This window comes from Scyliorhinus torazame, chromosome 28 (genome assembly GCF_047496885.1).
Source record: "Scyliorhinus torazame isolate Kashiwa2021f chromosome 28, sScyTor2.1, whole genome shotgun sequence".
Taxonomy (NCBI): Eukaryota; Metazoa; Chordata; class Chondrichthyes; order Carcharhiniformes; family Scyliorhinidae; genus Scyliorhinus; species Scyliorhinus torazame.
Window position 1 is genome coordinate 12133374 of NC_092734.1, and position 19134 is coordinate 12152507.

The 19134-nt window shown below is 44.9% G+C and overlaps 1 protein-coding gene across 2 annotated transcripts in view; it reads left to right on the top strand.

Moving 5' to 3' along the window:
- csgalnact2 (chondroitin sulfate N-acetylgalactosaminyltransferase 2) overlaps positions 1–19134 on the top strand; it is a 58377-nt gene that overhangs the window by 13199 nt on the left and 26044 nt on the right. For both annotated transcript variants that reach the window (XM_072491488.1, XM_072491489.1), the window contains exons 2-3: positions 2264–2375; positions 9558–11070. In XM_072491488.1, coding sequence (XP_072347589.1) covers positions 10407–11070 — 664 coding nt within the window. In that variant the 5' untranslated portion in view covers positions 2264–2375; positions 9558–10406. The remainder of the gene's footprint in view (positions 1–2263; positions 2376–9557; positions 11071–19134) is intronic.

The window sequence follows — 19134 nt, forward strand, 5'->3', positions numbered from 1 at the left end:
AGGCATGAATGCATTCATTCATCACCCTGGCACTGTGTCGCCCAATTCTGCTGCCAACACTCGAACGTCTAGACAAGAGCGTTCAGCTTACAGAAGAAAAAATAAAGAAAGAGGATACTTTGCGAATCTCAGTCCTTCATCGAGGTTGCTTGAAAACGCTTTCAGTGGTTCAGGCAAGAAATAAAGATACTGCATGCTAGTCAAAGAAATGCGGAGAGTTTTCCTACTCTTCTGATTAAAATGCTGTCTTCAGCCAACACAAGAAGTAGATTAACTGGTTCATTGTCTTCTTGCTGCTTGTGGGATCTTGCTGTGCATAAGGTGTGTCATGTTAATGTCCCAGTGCTTCTTAAAACATGCCTCTTTGACCAAACTTTCGGTTATCTGTCCTAATATCACCTGCTGGTATCAAAGTTTTATCTGTTAACAATCCTGTGAAGCGGCTTGGGACACTACTATGTTGCAGGTGCTATTTGAATGCAGCTTGTTATTGTATGCTTGTACTTTAAAGTAATTCCTTGCATGTGAAGCACTTTTGAGAGGTCTCCCGGAGGTGTGATACGGCCCTGTGTAAATGCACTTTATTTTCTGAGTACAGCGTTGCTTTTGAATTGGTGGATCTCTCCTCAAAGGTCTTGTGCTTTATGCCAATGGCATGTGGCACCCTTGGTGGTGGGGGGGAGTGGGGGTGAATTCTGTGAGAGGTCTTTGGTTGAATGCCCTCAGTAATGCACAGGAGGTGCCTACATTTAGGTGGTCACATCCTAGAAGGAGTGGAAGTCGGGGTGCTTGAACCCGTGGACTCTTAACTCCCAAGGTGAGTGCGTGGCAGTGGATGACCTGTTCCTGCACGAAAGCAGTGAGTTTGAAGCAAAGAAAGAAAACACTGGACAATCTCAGCGGGTCTGACAGCATCTGTGGAGAGAGAGCTAAGGTTCCGAGTCTGGATGACTCTTTGAGTTTGAAGATTGGGGCTTATCCTGAGAAGTTTCAACGGTGGGATTCTGCAGTCACAGAAGCTCTTTTTTGCCAGAGAGCCCCGTCATGACAGGTGTAGATTATTCCTAAATCTTTTTTACATCCGATTATGTTGGAGGAGGACGATTTTATGATGCCGAGATCACTGATGGAATTCAGGAGAGAGTTCTTAACCCAGGGTGGTGAAAAATGTGGGACTAGCTAGCAACTGGAGTATTTGAGGTGGCTATCACAGCTCATTCAAGGGGGACCTTGGTGGGGGCATGAATGAGAATAGGATAGAAGGAGACGTTAAAGGGGTTAGATGAAAAAAGTCTGGTGTGGCGCATAAACACCGACTTGGATCTGTTGAAGTTAACCGCCTGTTTCTGTGCTGTGTAATACTATAATGTGAAGAAAGATTTAGATTGATTGTCACGTGTACCGAGGTACAGTGAAAAGTATTGTTCTGTGTACAGTCCAGACAGAACGCTCCATACATGGAAAAAAAAACATAGGACATACGATAAATACATAGACACAGGCATCGGGTGAAGCATACGGAGTGTAGTACTACTCAGTAGAGAAGATGTGTGGAACTGCAGTAATTGTGACATCCCTATTTTTAAGGAATTTCTCTTTTTTTCCCCCTCCATCTCCTCCTCCGACCTTCTTAAAACCTACCTCATCGACCAAGCTTTCAGCCATCGGTCCTAACACCTCCTTGTATATCTTGGTAAAAATTACTGCTCTTGTGAAGCGCTGTGAAAACGTTTTAGTACGTGTAAAGGTGTTATCTAAATGCAAGTTGTTGAATTGGTTTCCCTGTTGCCTACTTCAACTGCCACACGTGGAGCAATGTGCAGGACATTGGATGGCAAACAATTTTCACAGATGAGATCAAATCGAATGATCATTCCTGTCTTGCTGGAGCTTGAAATTGGGGGGGAAAAGACTAGAGGGATTTAGAGCCCCAAGATAAAAGAAATATCACGTTCTCTTAAGCCGATTTCTGTTTTGTTAGGAGGCAGGTTGCCAAGAAGGCAGTCATCCTCTTTTATTTTTATGCTGCAATCCCCCCCCCCCCACCCCCGACTTCCTCCAAACACACCCACATCAAAAAATAAAACCTCTTGTGGTTTTCCAGACATTACTGCAGGTTCCACCCCAGGATAACGTTTACAGTGAGTAAAGCAGTGACAGTCTGCTCTGCAGTGGTTAGAGTAATGACAAACACATGGGCTGCTCCACTTTGAACAAGACGTTTGTAACTGCACTGATGTGAATTTCTTTTCTTCCCTTCCAGACGACTTAGACTGACTGTATTGCACAGGCTTGGGAGAGTGCTGGGGCTGTGGCGGGTGAGCCATCGCTCACTGAAGCGGACTTAAAGGATACGAGCAGATGCAACTGTTTGGGTAAGCCTCGTGTTTAGCGTTACCAAGAACAAACTTGAGAAAGCTACATCTGTGTCATCCATTGCTGCCAAAACGATAAGCATGCCTTTGTTGCCAAAAAATGACTCTTGTTAACCCCAGATTTAAGATTGCAGGAGCGTTTCTTGTAGGATTAATTATGACCTCGGGGCAGGAGTGTGGAAAAGGTGGAAGCCAGATGGAAAGATTAAAGGAATGAGGCACTTAAAAGGAGTCGTGGGATCAAATAATTGAATGATTATCTTAGGAGAGTCGCATCTGCTCTGAGTACAATAGTTCACTACTACTGAGGCAGTTCAGTGGTTAGCCTCGATCAATGCGCAGGGTTACGGGGATAGGGCAGGAAGTGGGTCTAAGTAATGTGTTCTTTGTAGAGTTGGTGCAGATGCGATGGGCCGAATTTCCTCCTTGCAGGGATTCAATGAGTTGTTCAATTTTTTAAAACATGCTCTCAAATTTTTTTAGAGTATTGAAATCATCTTTTTTGCCAAAATAGAAAGAGTATTTGTCTATTTCCATCCAAAGGGACATTGTCTCAAAAGTCATGTGTGCTTGTCATTCCTGTGCACAGATGGAACAAAAAAAAGCCAGCTACCACTTCCTTGAATATTTTGTTCATGTGTAAAATTCTGACTCTCTGGGACTACCTCACTTGTACCTCACGAGTGTGATGTTTGCTGCCCTCATCATGCTATTCCTGATGGAAATTTTTACTCGAGAGATGTTGGTGCCTGGAGCAAGTTCACAATTAATATCTTCAAACTCTTGCCTACACCCCACTCCCCCTCAGGAAATGTGTTACCTCAAAAGTTGTGACGGTGAAAATTGTTCACGATGCAGGTCAGCAAGTTAAATATTAAGGATAGTCTTGAGCATTATCCTTTACTTTGCTATGCTATCTAATTAAATATTGTATCCCATTAAATGACTTCTGTTCAAAGTCTGCCAAATCCTCAACATTATACATTTTTGTTTACTTTGCCTCTTCCATCAGGTGCTGCATTATGTCTCATGTCTCCTGTCTGTTAATGAGATTAAGTTGGTTAGTGATGTTGGGTAGGTTAGATGGTATCTATTGAGTTTGTGTATTGATTTCAGGCCATTTGAAAAAAATGAAATGAAAATCGCTTATTGTCACAAGTAGGCTTCAAATGAACTTACTGTGAAAAGCCTCTAGTCGCCACATTCCGGCGCCTGACCGGGGAGGCTGGTACGGGAATTGAACTCTGCTGCTGGCCTGCCTTGGTCTGCTTTAAAAGCCAGCTCTTTAGCCCTGTGCTGAACCAGCCCCTCTCCCTAGTGCGTCAAGTCCACAGTCGCCTTTCCCTTTCGCTCATGTTAAATTCTAGCAATTTTTGCGCTTTTTTAAAAAGTTGTGGTGTCAAGTTAGTCTGATTAATGTTACTACTTCCAACAACCCCACAACCCTCTGCATTTCCCCAATTCTGGTCTCTTGTGTATCCACAATTTTAATTGCTCTCTCATTGGCGTGCCTACAGTTGTCTGAACTCTTAGCTATGGAATTCCCTCCTTTAAACCCCTGCCTTTCTACCGCCCTCACCTCCTTTAAGACATTGCTCCAAACCGATCTCTTTGAGCAAGCGTTTGGTCAAGCGCCCTATCCATATCCACCCTATCGTACGCTTATGTAGCTCAATGTCAAATTTTGCTTGTAGCAACTTGAGATGTGAAAGGGGCTACATAAATGTAAATTATCTTGTGGTTTTTGTTGTTCAAAACCACGTTTGCAGCCTAATGGAGCACAAGTAACTTTGATTCCAGGCCAGCTTAACATTGTAATTACTTGGACTGCACTGAAGGAAACTGGTGTTAGCTACCAAATAATTTTCTTGCTTTTTTATCGTACTGCATTTTTCTGGCTTTCATGAATTTCCCCATTGCTCATTGCATATATCATTACTGAATTCTCTTGTTTTGTTTGTATAAGGATAGCATTTTAAAAAAAGAAATGTGGTGGGGGCGACTTTCTGCTGCTATGACTGCTAATTAATAACCATCGAGGTTAACAGCACAGGAAATGACCATTCAATCATTAGAGAATCCAGACTAACCCCACTTCCCTGCTGTCCTTTCAAGCCCTATATCTTCCTCTACTTCGAATATCTATCTATTCTCATTTTAAATGGTACTTGTGAAGTAATGAGTTATTATTACAAACTTAACATACATTCATCAAGTTTGTCCTTGTTAAAGGGGAGGGTCTTCCCATATTCTATCAGCGTTGAAAAATACTTGAAGAGAAAAATGTGGAGGACTATAGGGAAAGCGTGGATGAATGGAGCTAACTGGATAGTTTTCCAAAGACCAGCACAGATGTGTAAGGCCGAATGGCCTCCGGTGCTGCCTCATTCCCGTCGATCTGAGCTGCTCCTAAAATTAACACTGCCTTCAGGGGGAAAAGGAAATTGGGAGAGTTGAGGTGGGCTTGGAGAGAGAGAGAGAGTGTGTAGGCAACTGGATTCAGGACCCACGCTCAGAATTTCTCCATTGCTTGGAAAGGAGTTGCTCCTTTTGCTTCTCTTTTCCCCAAAGGGGCGTTTGAGCTTGCACTATTTTAGTTGGGATTCCAGAAAGCCAAACACTTGAGCCAGTGAATCGACTGCAGGTGAATGGGAGCCAGCTTTAGCTGTAGAAATGCTGGGAGCTGGCTCCCAAACGCTGGTCTCTCAAGATCAAACAGCAACGCACAAATTGGCTTTGGAACTTGCAGAGGATTTGTTGCAAATGTTAAAACTGCTGCACCGCACCTCTACTGTGAGCAGCTCATGTCCTGAAATCCTACGTGGAAGTGGTTGCTGCCAGAACCCTCCTGAAAAATCTCATTTTCATTGTTCACTAAATGAGTTTTGGACTCCTGCTTCTGCTCATCCAAAAATAACTTCTCCCAGCGGCGTTTCTTTCTGTACTTGGGTCCACCGATCCCAGTTCATTCACTGTACGTGGAGGGCTAGTCTGGTTCTAACGGGCCACCACTGTGTACTACGAGCATCAAAGTTTTGTAGATCTGGGCCCCTCGCATTCTCCTCTCTAAATGTGGGTGCCATTTCAGTACAAATGGAAGATGTTAGAAACTTAGTTTTTAAGCAGGTACACAGCCAAGGGAAAGTTGGTGAAGGGAGGGGAAGGTCAGTGATGGCATGGATAGCAATAGATACCAAAACGATTATCGGGCAAAGCAAAAGCTGGGTGGTAATGGGACAAACAAATGGTCATTCCGCTGTCAGTTTAAATGCATGGGGGCCGGTTAACTCAGTTGGCTGGATGCGGAGCGATGTCAACAGCGCGAGTTCAATTCCTGTACTGGCTGAGGTTATCCATGAAGACCCCTCCTTCTCAAACCTTGCCCCCGCCTGAGGTGTGGTGACCCTCGGGTTAAATCACCACCAGTCAGGTGTCTCTCTCGCTTTCTCTCAAAAGGGGGAGTGCAGCCTGTGGTCCTTGAGGACAATGGTGACTTTCAAATGGTTGCAACAGAATAGCAGAAGGGGAGGAAAGTTTGCTGAATCTGACAAAGTGAAGGCCCTGTAGGCAGGGAATGCAGTGGAGAAAGGTGAGGAGATTGCATGAGTGCAGAGCACTCCTTCCTAGGGGATTTCTGCTCCAACTCTCCCTCGCCCAGCACCTCGGTTGTAACCATCCTCTATTACCAGTGCCTGCTATATGAGAGAAAACAGGAGGGGTGCTTAAGGTTGACAATTAAGGGAACGTAATTGGTTAGTATTGAAAATATTTGGGTACAGGAGGGAAGATGGAGAAGAGGTTTAATAGAGGTGTTTCAAACTATGAGCGGGGTCTAGACGGTGGGTAGGGAAAAGCTGTCCTTATTGACTTGAGGGGTCGGGAGCCAGAGGGCACTGATTTCAGGTGAATGGTAGAAGGCTCACGGTGACACGAAAAACATTCTTACACAAAGAATAGTTAGGATCTGAAGTGCCCTGTCTGAGAATGTGACGGAGGAAAATTCAATTTGGCTGTCAAAAGGGAATTGGATAAGAATCTGGAAAATGAATTTGCTGGGCTACAGAGAATGGCGGAAGAGTGGGGTGGGCTGCATTCACCTTGCACAGGCATGAGTCACCAATTACTGTAATGATTCGCCAATGCTGCTGAGGCAGTTTGAGGTGCTGGAATACTTTGTTTAATACTCCTCTCAGTTTAATCACACCCTATTCCTCTTCCTCCCCTCATTTGAGGAAAAGGTTAACGGGGCATCAATCAGTGCCGTTCCTGAAGTGGTTGCTGAGTAATATGGAGTGAAATGAAAAATAGAAAAATGTCATTTATATAGTGCCTTTCAGTACCCTTTCAGTGCATTTCACAGCCAATGAAGTACCTTTGCTGTGTAACCATGTCACAAATGTGCCAGCCATAAATTGCCACAGCAAGCTTCCAGAAACAACGAGATTGTGACCGGATAACCCGAGTTTAATGATGTTGCCATGAGTATTGGCCGGGATGTAGGGGAAGCTGTACTATTCTCTGAATATTGTTATCGCGGGATCCTTCACGTTGACCCGAGGGGGCAGATTGGGTTTCGGGCCAACGCCTCATCCAAAAGCCGGCACCTGTGACAAAGCAGCGCTCCCTCATTACTGTGTTGGAGCGTCAGCCTGGATTCTGTGCGCAACAGCTCTGGGGTGGGTGAGAGTGCCACCCACTGAGCCATGGGCTGACCCTCGCAGACAGTGCCCCCTCGACCTCTCTTACACCCCTCACTGCAGTGAGGCCACTTGCCTCCGTTTCACACCATCATGTTTCGTGCACAGGATGAGGATCTGGCTGTTGGTTTGTCTGGTGTGTGAAACCAGAATAGAAAATGCTGGAGACTATTGAGAGGTTCATCCAGATCTGTTTCTCTTTTTTTTTATTTTAAAAAAAAAGGTGAGCTTAAGGTTTCAGTTTGTCTGATGATCCTGTTCTTTATTTCCAGGATTGTTTCCGAACTTCAGAATTTAGAGCATAGAACATACAGTGCAGAAGTTGGCCATTCGGCCCATCGAGTTTGCACCGGCCCTTGGAAAGAGCACCCCACTTAAGCCCCACACCTCCACCCTATCCCTGTAACCCAGTAACCCCACCAAACCTCTTTTTTTTTTGGACACTAAGGCCAATTTATCATGGCCAATCCACCTAACCTGCACATCTTTGGACTGTGGGAGGAAACCGGAGCACCCGGAGGAAACCCACGCAGACACGAGGAGAACGTGCAGACTCCGCACAGACAGTGACCCATGCCGGGAATCGAACCTGGGACCCTGGCGCTGTGAAGCAACCGTGCTAACCACTGTGCTACCGAACTGTCCTTACTTTTATTCCAGTTTACTTTCGTTTGTTTTATTCAGGCATCTAACTGATTGTTCTCTTCGTTTGCTCCTGCAGGATGTTGCAGTTTCTAATTAACAAAATTAGTGTCATTATTTTTCAAAGTGTAACAGGAATTGTTTTATCCTGCTTGCATTTGAACAATGATGAGTTCCAGGTTTCCATTTGAAATGTCCTGAAGCATGTTTACCTCCTCCTTCCCTGGAACTGAAAGAGTAGTAACAGTCATTGTGCAATGTGGCATTTAGTTTTTAAAAGAGTTTCTTGAAGTGAACAAGCTCGGCAAACTAGATTGGCATCATCGACATTCAGGAATGCACAGTGGAACCTCTACCTTCTGCCCTCTTGTCCTTGCTCCACCAATAGAATGGAATCCCTACAGGGCAGAAGGAGGCCGTTCGGCCGATCGAGTCTGCGTCGACCCGTCTTAAATGGCTTACCCCGTAACCTGAGATTGTGACCCCATGTTCTAAACTCCAATGCATGCAAGCCTAGTTGACCCAATCTTTCCTCACAAGACAATCCTGCTATTCAAGATATCAGTCTGGTGAGCCTTTGTTGTACTCCCTCTATGACAAGGGTATCTTTTTTCGATAAGGAGACCAAAACTGCATGCATTATTTCAGGTGTGCTCTGTACAGCTGCAGTAAGACACCCTTGCTTCTGTACTGAAATTCACTTGCAATGAAGACCAACATGCCATTTAACTTCCTAACTGCTTGCTGCACCTGCATGCTTGCTTTCCGTGACTGGTGTAAATGACACCCAGGTCCCTCTATACATCAACATTTCCCAATCTATCACCATTTAAATAATACTCTGCCGTTCTGTTTTTCTCTTTATCCACGTTAGAGTGCATCTGCTATGCTTTTTGTTCAATCTGTTTAAGTAGCCTTCAAGCCTCTGTACTTACTCCTCGCCACTCAGTTCCACCCAGTTTTATATCATCAGTAAACCCGGAAATATTACATCCAATTCCCTGATCCAGATAAGTCTACTGTTACTGGAACGTCTTTTTAGAGCTCTCTAGTTTTCAGAGTAATTCACAAAGTTATTCTGTTGTCTTTCGACAGCTGTATCTCGTGCTTTACACAATTGATTTAATAATGTTGTTTTGGTTACTGTATTAAAAAGTTCTTACCGCAACGATGATTCTGTTGTGCTCGAGGTAACTGCTAGTGTCTTTCAAATGTTAGAATAAATCTCTCTCAGTTGGTATTTTCCATCCTTGTGTTCAAATCGCTCCATGGCCTCGCCCTTCCCTGTCTCCTGTAGCCCCCTCCAGCCCTACCTGATCTTTGCACTCCTCCAATTCTGATCTCACAGTAATTCGCCATCTCCATTGTTCCACCATTGGTGGCCATGCCTTTGGCTGCGTGGTCCCTAAAATGTGGATTTCCCCACTAAACCTCTCCTCTTACCCCCTTTCTCCTACAATGCAACACTCCTTTAAAAACTCCCTCTTTAACCAAACCTTTGATCACCAGTCCTAATTTCTTTTAGCTGATTCAGTGCAAAGTCCTGTTGGCTAATGCTCCTGTGCCTTGGGATATTGTACTGAGTTAAATGTGCTATATAAATACAAGTTGTTGTTTAAACTCTTCCTCTGCAGAGAAAAGTTTGAAAACTACTGTCTTCTAGTTTTCTAACTCTTAATTATTGAGCAAATGGAGTCACCCATTAGTGGAGTCTTGCTGGGTTAAAATGGGTTTTCATTTGCATGAGTCCTTCAGGTGCAGTACATGGTTTTTTTGTCCTGATTTTTTTTTCTCTCCATGATTTTGACCAGATTTTGTTTTCTCTCTCTCTGTCCTATTTCAGGAGACAGGCTTCCGTGACCTTTCCTGGCACTCATTAGTTCACGCCCGGTCAGAGATTAGGCCAGCGAAGATGGCCTGCACCATGCTGCTGTGAAAGTCAAAATAAGTGGCTGCACCATGCTGCTGTGAAAGTCAAAATAAGTGGTCGGAGAAACCAAGGCGATTCATTCGATGGACCCTGGAAGAAAGTGTCTTGATACAACGGCATCTTGTGAACTGAACCTATTAAGTATTTTCATTAGGGTTTAGCTGCAGTAGAAAGCCATGGTCTGCTCTGACCAGTATAATTAACTGTGTTAAACTGTTTGGATCAGCCTGTTGTTGATCAGTGACTTTCCTTTGAAGGTCTGTCCTGCCCATATAAAACTTAATGGGCACCCACGTTTGCTGGAAATTGCTGCCTTCAGCTCTGAGCAAATAGAACACAGGTTAACACCAATAGAACCAAAGCTGGCGTCACTCCATGGAAATTTATTTGGGGCCTCACCGAGAACGAACTGGAGTTCCACTGCAGGGCAGAGATAAAACGCAACAAGAGTCTGATTGTAAGAAACTTGTCCGTGCTAAAGCACTGCAGAATCATCTGAGTTCTAACAGGTTCAAAGTTCCTTTTCTTCTCCAACTGACCAAAACTAGCCAAATTCTGTGCTGACCTCGTTCAATTTTGCCAACGCTGACGGAACTGCGAGAGTGTTGATCAAAAGTGACCACCCCACCACCCTGTGGAGAGCCTGACGTTCTATGGCTTTAACCCAAGGCTGTCCTGAAACTGGCTAGAACTGGAGCAAGCTCTGCATCAATGAGGTGACGAGTCCTTCCTGTGAGAGAGCGTGCAGCAATCCTCGTGGTAATGCCTCGCCGAGGCCTACTAATGCAGGCTTGGACACGGCGGCTATTGCTAGGCCTCGCTCTGTTTTTCTGCCTCATCTCCCTCTTGTACTTGCTAGAGTGCACGCCCCGGCCGGATAATGAACCCCTCCTTCTTGGCGTTCCAGGAAAACAGTACGGCAAAGAATACTATCAGGCCCTCCTGCAGGAACAGGAGGAGCACTACCTGACGCGCGCTTCGAGTCTCAAGCGGCAGATCACTCAGCTGAAGCAGGAGCTCCAGGAAATGAGTGAGAAGCTGAAATCTGTGCAGGAGAAGAAGAGCCCAGCTCTAACTGGCGGAGGAGGCCAGAACAGCAAGGAGAATTTTCCCAATGATTTGCTGGAGTTCTTGCACTCTCAGATTGACAAGGCTGAGGTTAGCGTGGGCGCCAGGGTACCCAGCGAGTATGCAGTGGTGCCCTTTGAAAGCTTCACTCTGACTAAAGTCTACCAGCTGGAGATGGGCCTGACCCGGCACCCTGAGGAGAAAGCCGTTCGGAAGGATCGAAGGGATGACTTCGCTGAGGCCATTGAGGCTGGTTTAGAAGTATTGAATAACCCGGAGGAGGAGGAGGATAATGACAATGAAGCTGCTGATGACCGAATGCAGAAACACACCTACACTGAGAATGACTTTGTAGAAGGTGCAGTACCATATATTTTACATTCAGTTATGGGTCCACAGTTGTGGATTAGAAGAATGAAAATGAAGCAAAATTTGATTTATAACGCGATTTTTGCAATCTCAGAACCTCCCAAAGTGCAGTACTGCTAATGAAGTTATTTTTAAAGTGTAGTCACTTTTGTAACGTGGCAACCAACTTGCATATAGCAAGCCCCCACAGTAATCTGTTTTAGAGGTGTTGATTAAGTGATTAATATTGGCCAAAACATTGGGGGAAACTCCCCTGCTCTTGGGAGCTTCTACATCCACTTGAGAGGACAGATAGGTTTGTCGTTTCATCCAGACAACAGAAAATCTGATAACTCCCTCCCTCGGTCCGGCTCTGGAGTGTCAGTCTAGATTTGTAGGCTTGTATTCTGGAATGAGATTTGCCACTTTGTGTAGTTTTTTTAAAAATTCATTTTTGAAAAGATGCGGGCTTCGGTGGCTAGGCCAGCATTTGTTGTCCATCCCTAAGTGCCTTTGAGAAGGTGGTGGGGGGATTTTGATCCAGCGACAGAGAAGGAATGGCGATATATTTCCAAGTCAGGATGGTAAGTGACTTGAAATAGAACTTCCAGGTGGTGGGATTGCCATGTATCTGCTGCCCTTGCTCTTCTAGATGGTCGTGGGTTTGGAAGTTCAGCACTGCACCTTATGGATGGTACACATGGCTGCTACTGTGCGCCGGTGGTGGAGGGTTTGAATGTTTGTGGAAGGGGGAGCAATCAAGCGGGCTGCTTTGTCCTGGATGGTTTTGAGCTTCTTGAGTTGTTGTTGGAGCTGCACTCATCCAGGCAAGTGGAGAGTATTCCATCACACTCCTGATTTGTGTCTTGTAACTGGTGGACAGGCTTTGGGGAGTCCGGAGGTGAGTTACTCACCACAGAATTCCCAGTCTCTGACCTGCTCTTGTAGCCACAGTATTCATATGGTTAGTCCAGTTCAATTTCTGGTCAGTGATAACCCCAGGATATTGTTAGTTGGAGATTCAGTGATGGTAATGCCATTTGAATGTCGAGGGGCGATGGTTAGATTCTCTCTTATTGGAGATGGTCATTGCCTGGCACTTGTGTGACCCAAATGTCAATTGCCACTTGTCAGCCCAAGCCTGGATAATGTCCAGGTCTTGCTGTATTTGCACGTGGACTGCTTCAGTGTCTGAGGAGTCTCAAATGATGCGGAGCATTGTGCAGTCATCAGTGAACATCACCACATCTGACCTTATGTTGGAAGGAAGGTCATTGTATGGTTAAAAGCTGTGTAGTCTTAAGCATGTTTTAATCAGCAAGCTGCAAGGATTCTGATACTTTTAATTAATGCAAACAAAAATAAATCACAGAATTGTTAAGTGTAGAAGGAGGCCATTGGCCCATCACATCTGCTCCGGCTCTCCAAGTGAGCAACGTACTTAGCGCCATTGTGCTCCTCCTCCTCATAAATCTGCACATTCTTTCACTTCAAACAACAGTCTAATTCCCTTCTGAATGTTTCAGTTGAACCTGCCTCCAACATGTTCTCAGGCAGTGTATTGCAGACCCTAACCAGTTGCTGCGTTAAAAAGCTTTCCCTCATTTCACTAGTACCTTCCCCTCTGTGTCCCCTCGTTCTCGATCCTTTCAAAAGCGGGAACAGTTTCTCCCTATCTACTCTATCTAGACCCTTCATGATTTTGAATAACTCTATCTAATCTTCTCTCAGTCTTCTTTTCTCTAAGGAAAACATTCCCAACTTCTTCATAACTGTGTTCCCCATTCCGGGAACCATTCTCATGAATAAGCATTCAACCAATTGGCGTGTTGACTTTTAATGGAGTTGTTGACCTTGTAGAACTGGACTGGTTACCTTAAATCTAACAGTGAAACTGCACACATCATTCATCGAGGTGACGCTTGCCTTTATGGTGGGTTTGCCAACCAGTGTGGGAACTGGCAGAGCTCTCAAGAGTAGATCAGCAAGAAAGAACTTGCATTTATATAGTGCCTCTCGTGGCCTCAGGATATTCCAAAATGCGCCCCCACAACCCAAAGACGTGCAGGGTAGGTGGATTGACTACGCTAAATTGCCCCTTAATTGGAAACAATTAATTGGGTATTCTAAATTTAAAATAAATTTTAAAAGTTGGAAATGTTGCGGCCAAATTGCACACACCCAAGTTTGCAGAAATGATGTGATAACGGCCCAAGAACCTATTTAAATGATGTTGTTGGCGGGAATAAATATTGGACAACGCACCGGAGACCGTTCTCCTCTTCTTTGAAATAGTGTTTGCCTGTACGTAACCCCTGATTGAAACTGGATGGTCAGTGGCATGAAACAATTTGAAACCTCGCTGGTTCTGTTAGCTAAAAATGTGTTTCTAATGTGGAACGTGCTCGTTAATGGATATCCAGTTCATTTGAATGTGCGGTTAAAGGACCCATTAGCTCGGGCACAGTTTCAGGAAAAAAGAACTAATTTACAGGGGCGTTTGGACCTGCTAAGCCTCTGCCATCACCATTCCAAACTACTATTCTGTGATGGAGGATAACCCCCTCTTCTTGCTACATTACAACAGTGACTGCACTTCAGGCCCTCAAGCGGCCATGGCAGGTGCCACATAAATTCAAATGGTGAACATGAAGGTCTAGGCAGAGCAACTGTCTCCAATGGGGAAGGGTGGAGGACCAAGGGCACCAATCTAAGGTGATGGGCAATGAACCAAAGGTGGCACAAATCATATTTTTATGCACTGTTCCCTTGGGAGGAATAAAAAATGTCCAGGTGAAAGTTGAGGAAACTATTTCATGTGCTCCCAGTCACTGTAAAACCAACAAAAAGGTTAAGATTTTGAATTCACTGCCTGAGAATGTGGTGGAATTTTCTTCCATCTTGATTTTCAAAAGAAGTTCGATAAGTATGTGAAGTGAGAGGATTTGCAAAGCGATGCAGAAAGGGTGGGGGAGGTTGGACTGGTGAATTGCCTTTGCCAGATGACTTGCACAAACACAGTGGACCAAGGAACCTCCTTCAGGCCTGTAATCATTCTGTGATTCAAAATATTTTATTTCTTGTTTTCCGTCCGTCCCTGTTGGGACATATTCGGATTCTCCCACGTGACCTTCCTACACTGATGGGGAACACGTTAAAATCATTCCCTCAACTTCCCTCTCCTCGCTCTCCCACTGTGCAGAAAGTCACTGTTCCGAGACTTATAGTCATCTGAGGCACCCTTCACCAGCCGCTTATCCTGCAGGGATTTTTATATTAAATCCCGATTATCTTTTTGTGTTGGGTGGTGAATGTACAGAACAGACTGCCTGGGTAAATGGTAAAGGCAGGTAGTGATGGCTGATTCCAGATAACTCTTCAGCAGAGGAAATGATCAAGGAGGTGAAAAGATACAGAATATTTCAACCTTTGAACCAGCTGTTTAGGTTCAGGGGCTGTTTAGCACAGGGCTAAATCGCTGGCTTTGAAAGCAGACCAAGGCAGGCCAGCAGCACGGTTCAATTCCCGTACCAGCCTCCCTGAACAGGCGCCGGAATATGGCGACTAGGGGCTTTTCACAGTAACTTCATTTGAAGCCTACTTGTGACAATAAGCGATTTTCATTTCATTTCAGCTAGATTTTCTTCCATTCCTCTGTGTAATTAATCCATTCTGCAACCAGCATTTGTTTATTTGTGTGTGTATAAAATGTATTGTGGCTTGGCTACTGAAAATGACTCGTCTAGCTCTTGAGGTTATAATGAGCAAACTTGTTGACAGAACGGTGACAAAATTAAATGGGCATGAAGAGTCTTGTGTATCTATTATCACATAATCTTCCTTTGTATAGGCTGTTGATAGGACACTTGAAGACTGCTTAACTGGGATTATAGGATGCGTGAGATCTGAACCAGGCTCGGCCCAAGTCATTTAATGATCACCATAAATCTCGCCAATTGTCAATTTTGCAGATTTTCAAGTGGATTTTTGAACAGAAATGTCATTTCCTGGAGACCATTAAAGACGATTCGAGGTGGAGGAAGGAAATTCAGAAATTCTGCTGAGCGATGAGCATGTTAATCCGTTTCCCCATCAGCAAAAGCATTAACCCATTTATTTGCAACAGATTGGCTCCTCTACTGATGTAGCAAAGGGGAATTTCAGAGAAATATGCTGAGAATTCGCCCTATAGCGTCAGTTCAGCATTAATTTATTTTATGTTCTCCCTTCAAGGAAGTGCTTCACGTCTGCCGAGCCAATGTGCTATTTCTCTTTCGGCATCGGTAAGGAGCATCCATTTGATGTTTTGAGCTGATTTAATATTTGGACTTTCGAGAATGAAGACTGTTCTAGTCAGGAATCTTATCTATTTGTTCTGTCTGAGTGCACTCGCAGGTCTCATACTTACTCTAGTCTGGAAAATCTATGAACGGGTGAGGTTTCATGGTTTAAGGTAGCCCATCGTACTCGTATAGATCAGCCAGGATCTGATTGAATGCTCGAGGGGCTGAATGGCCAACTCCTGTTCCGATGGTTGCTGGTTTTACATTTATAAATATCAGCAACTCCTCACAAGGTATTCTTGTAGGTCAGGTAGGCAATGAGCCATTTGCTAATTATAGTTTTAGACTGCAATATTATCAAAAGAAAAGCCAAGAATCTGCCTGCAATATAGTGAAAGAAGCATGACCAGAAAGGGGTTTGTTTGAGAAGTCACTGAACTAGCTTGGTGTCACACACAACAGGACATGGGGCGAGTGGGGATGTTTTAAGTGATAAGAGGTGACACTGATAACAAATTGCACCATCGTGTCAGGGAGTTGTTCAGAACGATCGAGGCTTGGAATAGGTTTCTTGCTAGGGTAGAGGAGGCAAAAGCTAGCTGCCTGTTGTATTGGTGGAGACCATGGTATATGGACATGCATGGGGTGGCAGTCTGCTACTTTTGGACCAGCACCAGAAAAAATGATAACGAGAAGCTTCCAGGCAGTTGCTCAGCAAATCAGTTGCTACTTGTTATTTTTAACATTCTTTAGGGAAGGAAGCCTGCCTGCATGTGACGCATGTCCCAAACTGTGGCTGATGTCGTGCTCCGAGTGAGTGCCCTCTTAAACTATATGGTTGTGATCACAAAAGGAAAATTGTTCAGGCGGCCTGTTGGCTATGTCCCAGGCATCTGTCAGCATTTTGTTGAGAATATTGTCACCTCCAAGTAACTATCCTGTCATTCACCATCTGATGCCATTGAGAGAGCGACGTTCTCGAGGATTGTGACAGTACAAGGGCTGGGCCCATCACTACCTTGGGAGGGCATCTGAGGAAGGACAACTAATGTAATGTTTTGTTATGACCAGGTGAGAAGGGGTGAACTGCTCACCTCTATTCAACCACCTCAGTTGGTCACAAAGGGTTAAGTTTCTTTTTTCACAAGAATGTGCCTTTTCTCCTGAAAGCTTTATTGTCACTCCCTGTGTCACTTGCAATCTCGCTGCAGCCTGACCTGTTATACTTTGCCCATTATGTATTGCCCAGGGGATTGGGGTGGATCTGCATGTGCATTATTTCAATATCCAGCACTTTGCATTTTATCGTCTCTTCCTTAGACAGGGGCGAGTTTCTACGGATCTTTGAATCATAGGTAAAGTCGCCTCTCTCTTCACACTCTCCTGAGGGTGTCTTGTTTGTTTTTTAACCTTCATTCTGGAAATTGGCATTGCATTTTTAAGCAATTTGTTCTGTCTCATTGCAAATGTCATTGTTTCCAGTCAATTGAAAGTTTAAAAAGTTATATTTTCGAAACATAACGAGGCATAGCCTTGTGACAGTTTCCATATTGTCCCCAGCCTAGGAACAAATGTGCTTTTTAAAAATGACCTGGTAGTATCTCACAAATGGCCACCTCCTTCACCTTTACATGCGTTGTACTCTTGTGATCTGGGCGAGTGTCTGATCATCATACAACAGCCCAGTGGTTTAGGTGGATGCTAAAGATCCCAGCGCATCTTTCAAATCATAGAGTTACCTGAACACATCAGCATCTATGATCCCATATTTTTTTTATCATAGAAATTACAGTGCAGAAGGAGGCCATTCGGCCCATCGAGTCTTGGAAAGAGCACCCTACCCAAGGTCAACACCTCTACCCTATCCCCATAACCCAGTAACCCCACCCAACCCCACCCAACACTAAGGGCAATTTAGCATGGCCAATCCACTAACCTGCACATCTTTGGATTGTGGGAGGAAACCGGAGCACCCGGAGGAAACCCACGCACACACACGGGGAGGATCTGCAGACTCCGCACTGACAGTGACCCAAGCCGGAATCAAACCTAGGACCCTGGAGCTGTGAAGCAATTGTGCTAACCACCGTGCTACCGTGCTGTCCTCAAGGACAGATGACTGCTGGTGTTCAGGCCAGCGTCTCCCTCAAACAAAAAAGTCCCGCACACTGCCGGCAGACCAGCTGTCACCACGGTTACGTGATGCCAGTGTACCATTTGTTAGTAATTTTTCCCATCATTTCTTGTGAAAATGAAAATGTCTTTGTCGAGTGGCAGCCTTTAATCAAAGTTAAATGTACACTTTTCCTGCAGACATGTTGATGTAACTGGCTGTCCCATTTAGATTGTGTTTTGTCCAGAGTCCACTGTCCTTCCTGCCTGCTTGGCTGGCATCCATCTCCTGTCGTAAACTCTGCACATGGTTTGATTTGAGCACAGTTTAGTTAGAATCCATTGAGCTTTATTCACTGGGACTAGGTACTGAACACTAGGCTCTTTCTTCAGATCCTTGTAAGAATGCAGCCGTGATCATTAGTAAAACCTCTACCGGGTTGGGTTGGGGGGGAAATGGGTTGCAGTGGAACCTGTCCCTAGAGTTGAGTTCTAATTATGTGGCTGTGACCGAGTTCCTTGTGGGATCATGCACAGAGGGGGATCATACACACAAGGGGCTACGAAGTCCTAACTGGCGAAAGTTGGTGGAATTAGTACATAACAGAATAAGTGTGCAAAGGTGGATTGATATTGTGGAGAAAATGTTTAAATGTCAGGGGGTGGAATGCAGCTGGGGGGTAGGGAGGAAATGTGAGGGAGTTTCTGATCTGGGTGAGTCTGTGTGTTAATTTGCACCTTGAAGTTGTGCATCAAACAGAACAGTTGTCAGGTTATATTCTGGATCAGCAAGTTGATAAACATTTCTTTGCTTTTGACAAAGAAGCGCAGCTTAAAAAGGCAAGCTGGGTACAATAGAACGTATCCTGTAGCCTTGGGTAATGGAGAGGGTGTCTGCTCCTTTTGGAATGATCTGAGTTGTACATTGTGACAGAGTGTATGGCTGAGCTCAGATAGGCATTCTCAACTCTTACTATATGCTCCTTCCTCGGATGAAGTTCAAGTGTACATTTCACTTTGATTAAAGGAGCAGTGCTTCGAAAGCTAGTGATTTGAAACAAACCTGTTGGACTTTAACCTGGTGTTGTAAGACTTCTTACTGTGCTCACCCCAGTCTAATGCCGGCATCTTAACTTTCCAAATATTGACTGGCAACGCTATAGTTCGAGTACTTTAGATGGGTCCGTTTTGTCCAATGTGTGCAGGAGGGTTTCCTGGCACAGTATGTAGATAGGCCAACGAGAGGCGAGGCCATATTGGATTTGGAACTGGGATTTGGGGCAGCACGGTAGCATTGTGGTTAGCACAATTGCTTCACAGCTCCAGGGTCCCAGGTTCGATTCCAGCTTGGGTCACTGTCTGTGCGGAGTCTGCACGTCCTCCCCGTGTGTGCGTGGGTTTCCTCCGGGTGCTCCGGTTTCCTCCCACAGTCCAAAGATGTCCGGGTTAGGTGGATTGGCCGTGATAAATTGCCCTTAGTGTCCAAAATTGCCCTTAGTGGGGTTGCTGGGTTGTGGGGATAGGGTGGAGTTGTTGACCTTGGGTAGGGTGCTCTTTCCAGGAGCCGGTGCAGACTCGATGGGCCGAATGGCCTCCTGCACTGTAAATTCTATGATAATGAACCAGGACAGGTGTTAGATTTGGAGGTAGGTGAGCACTTTGGTGATAGTGACCACAAT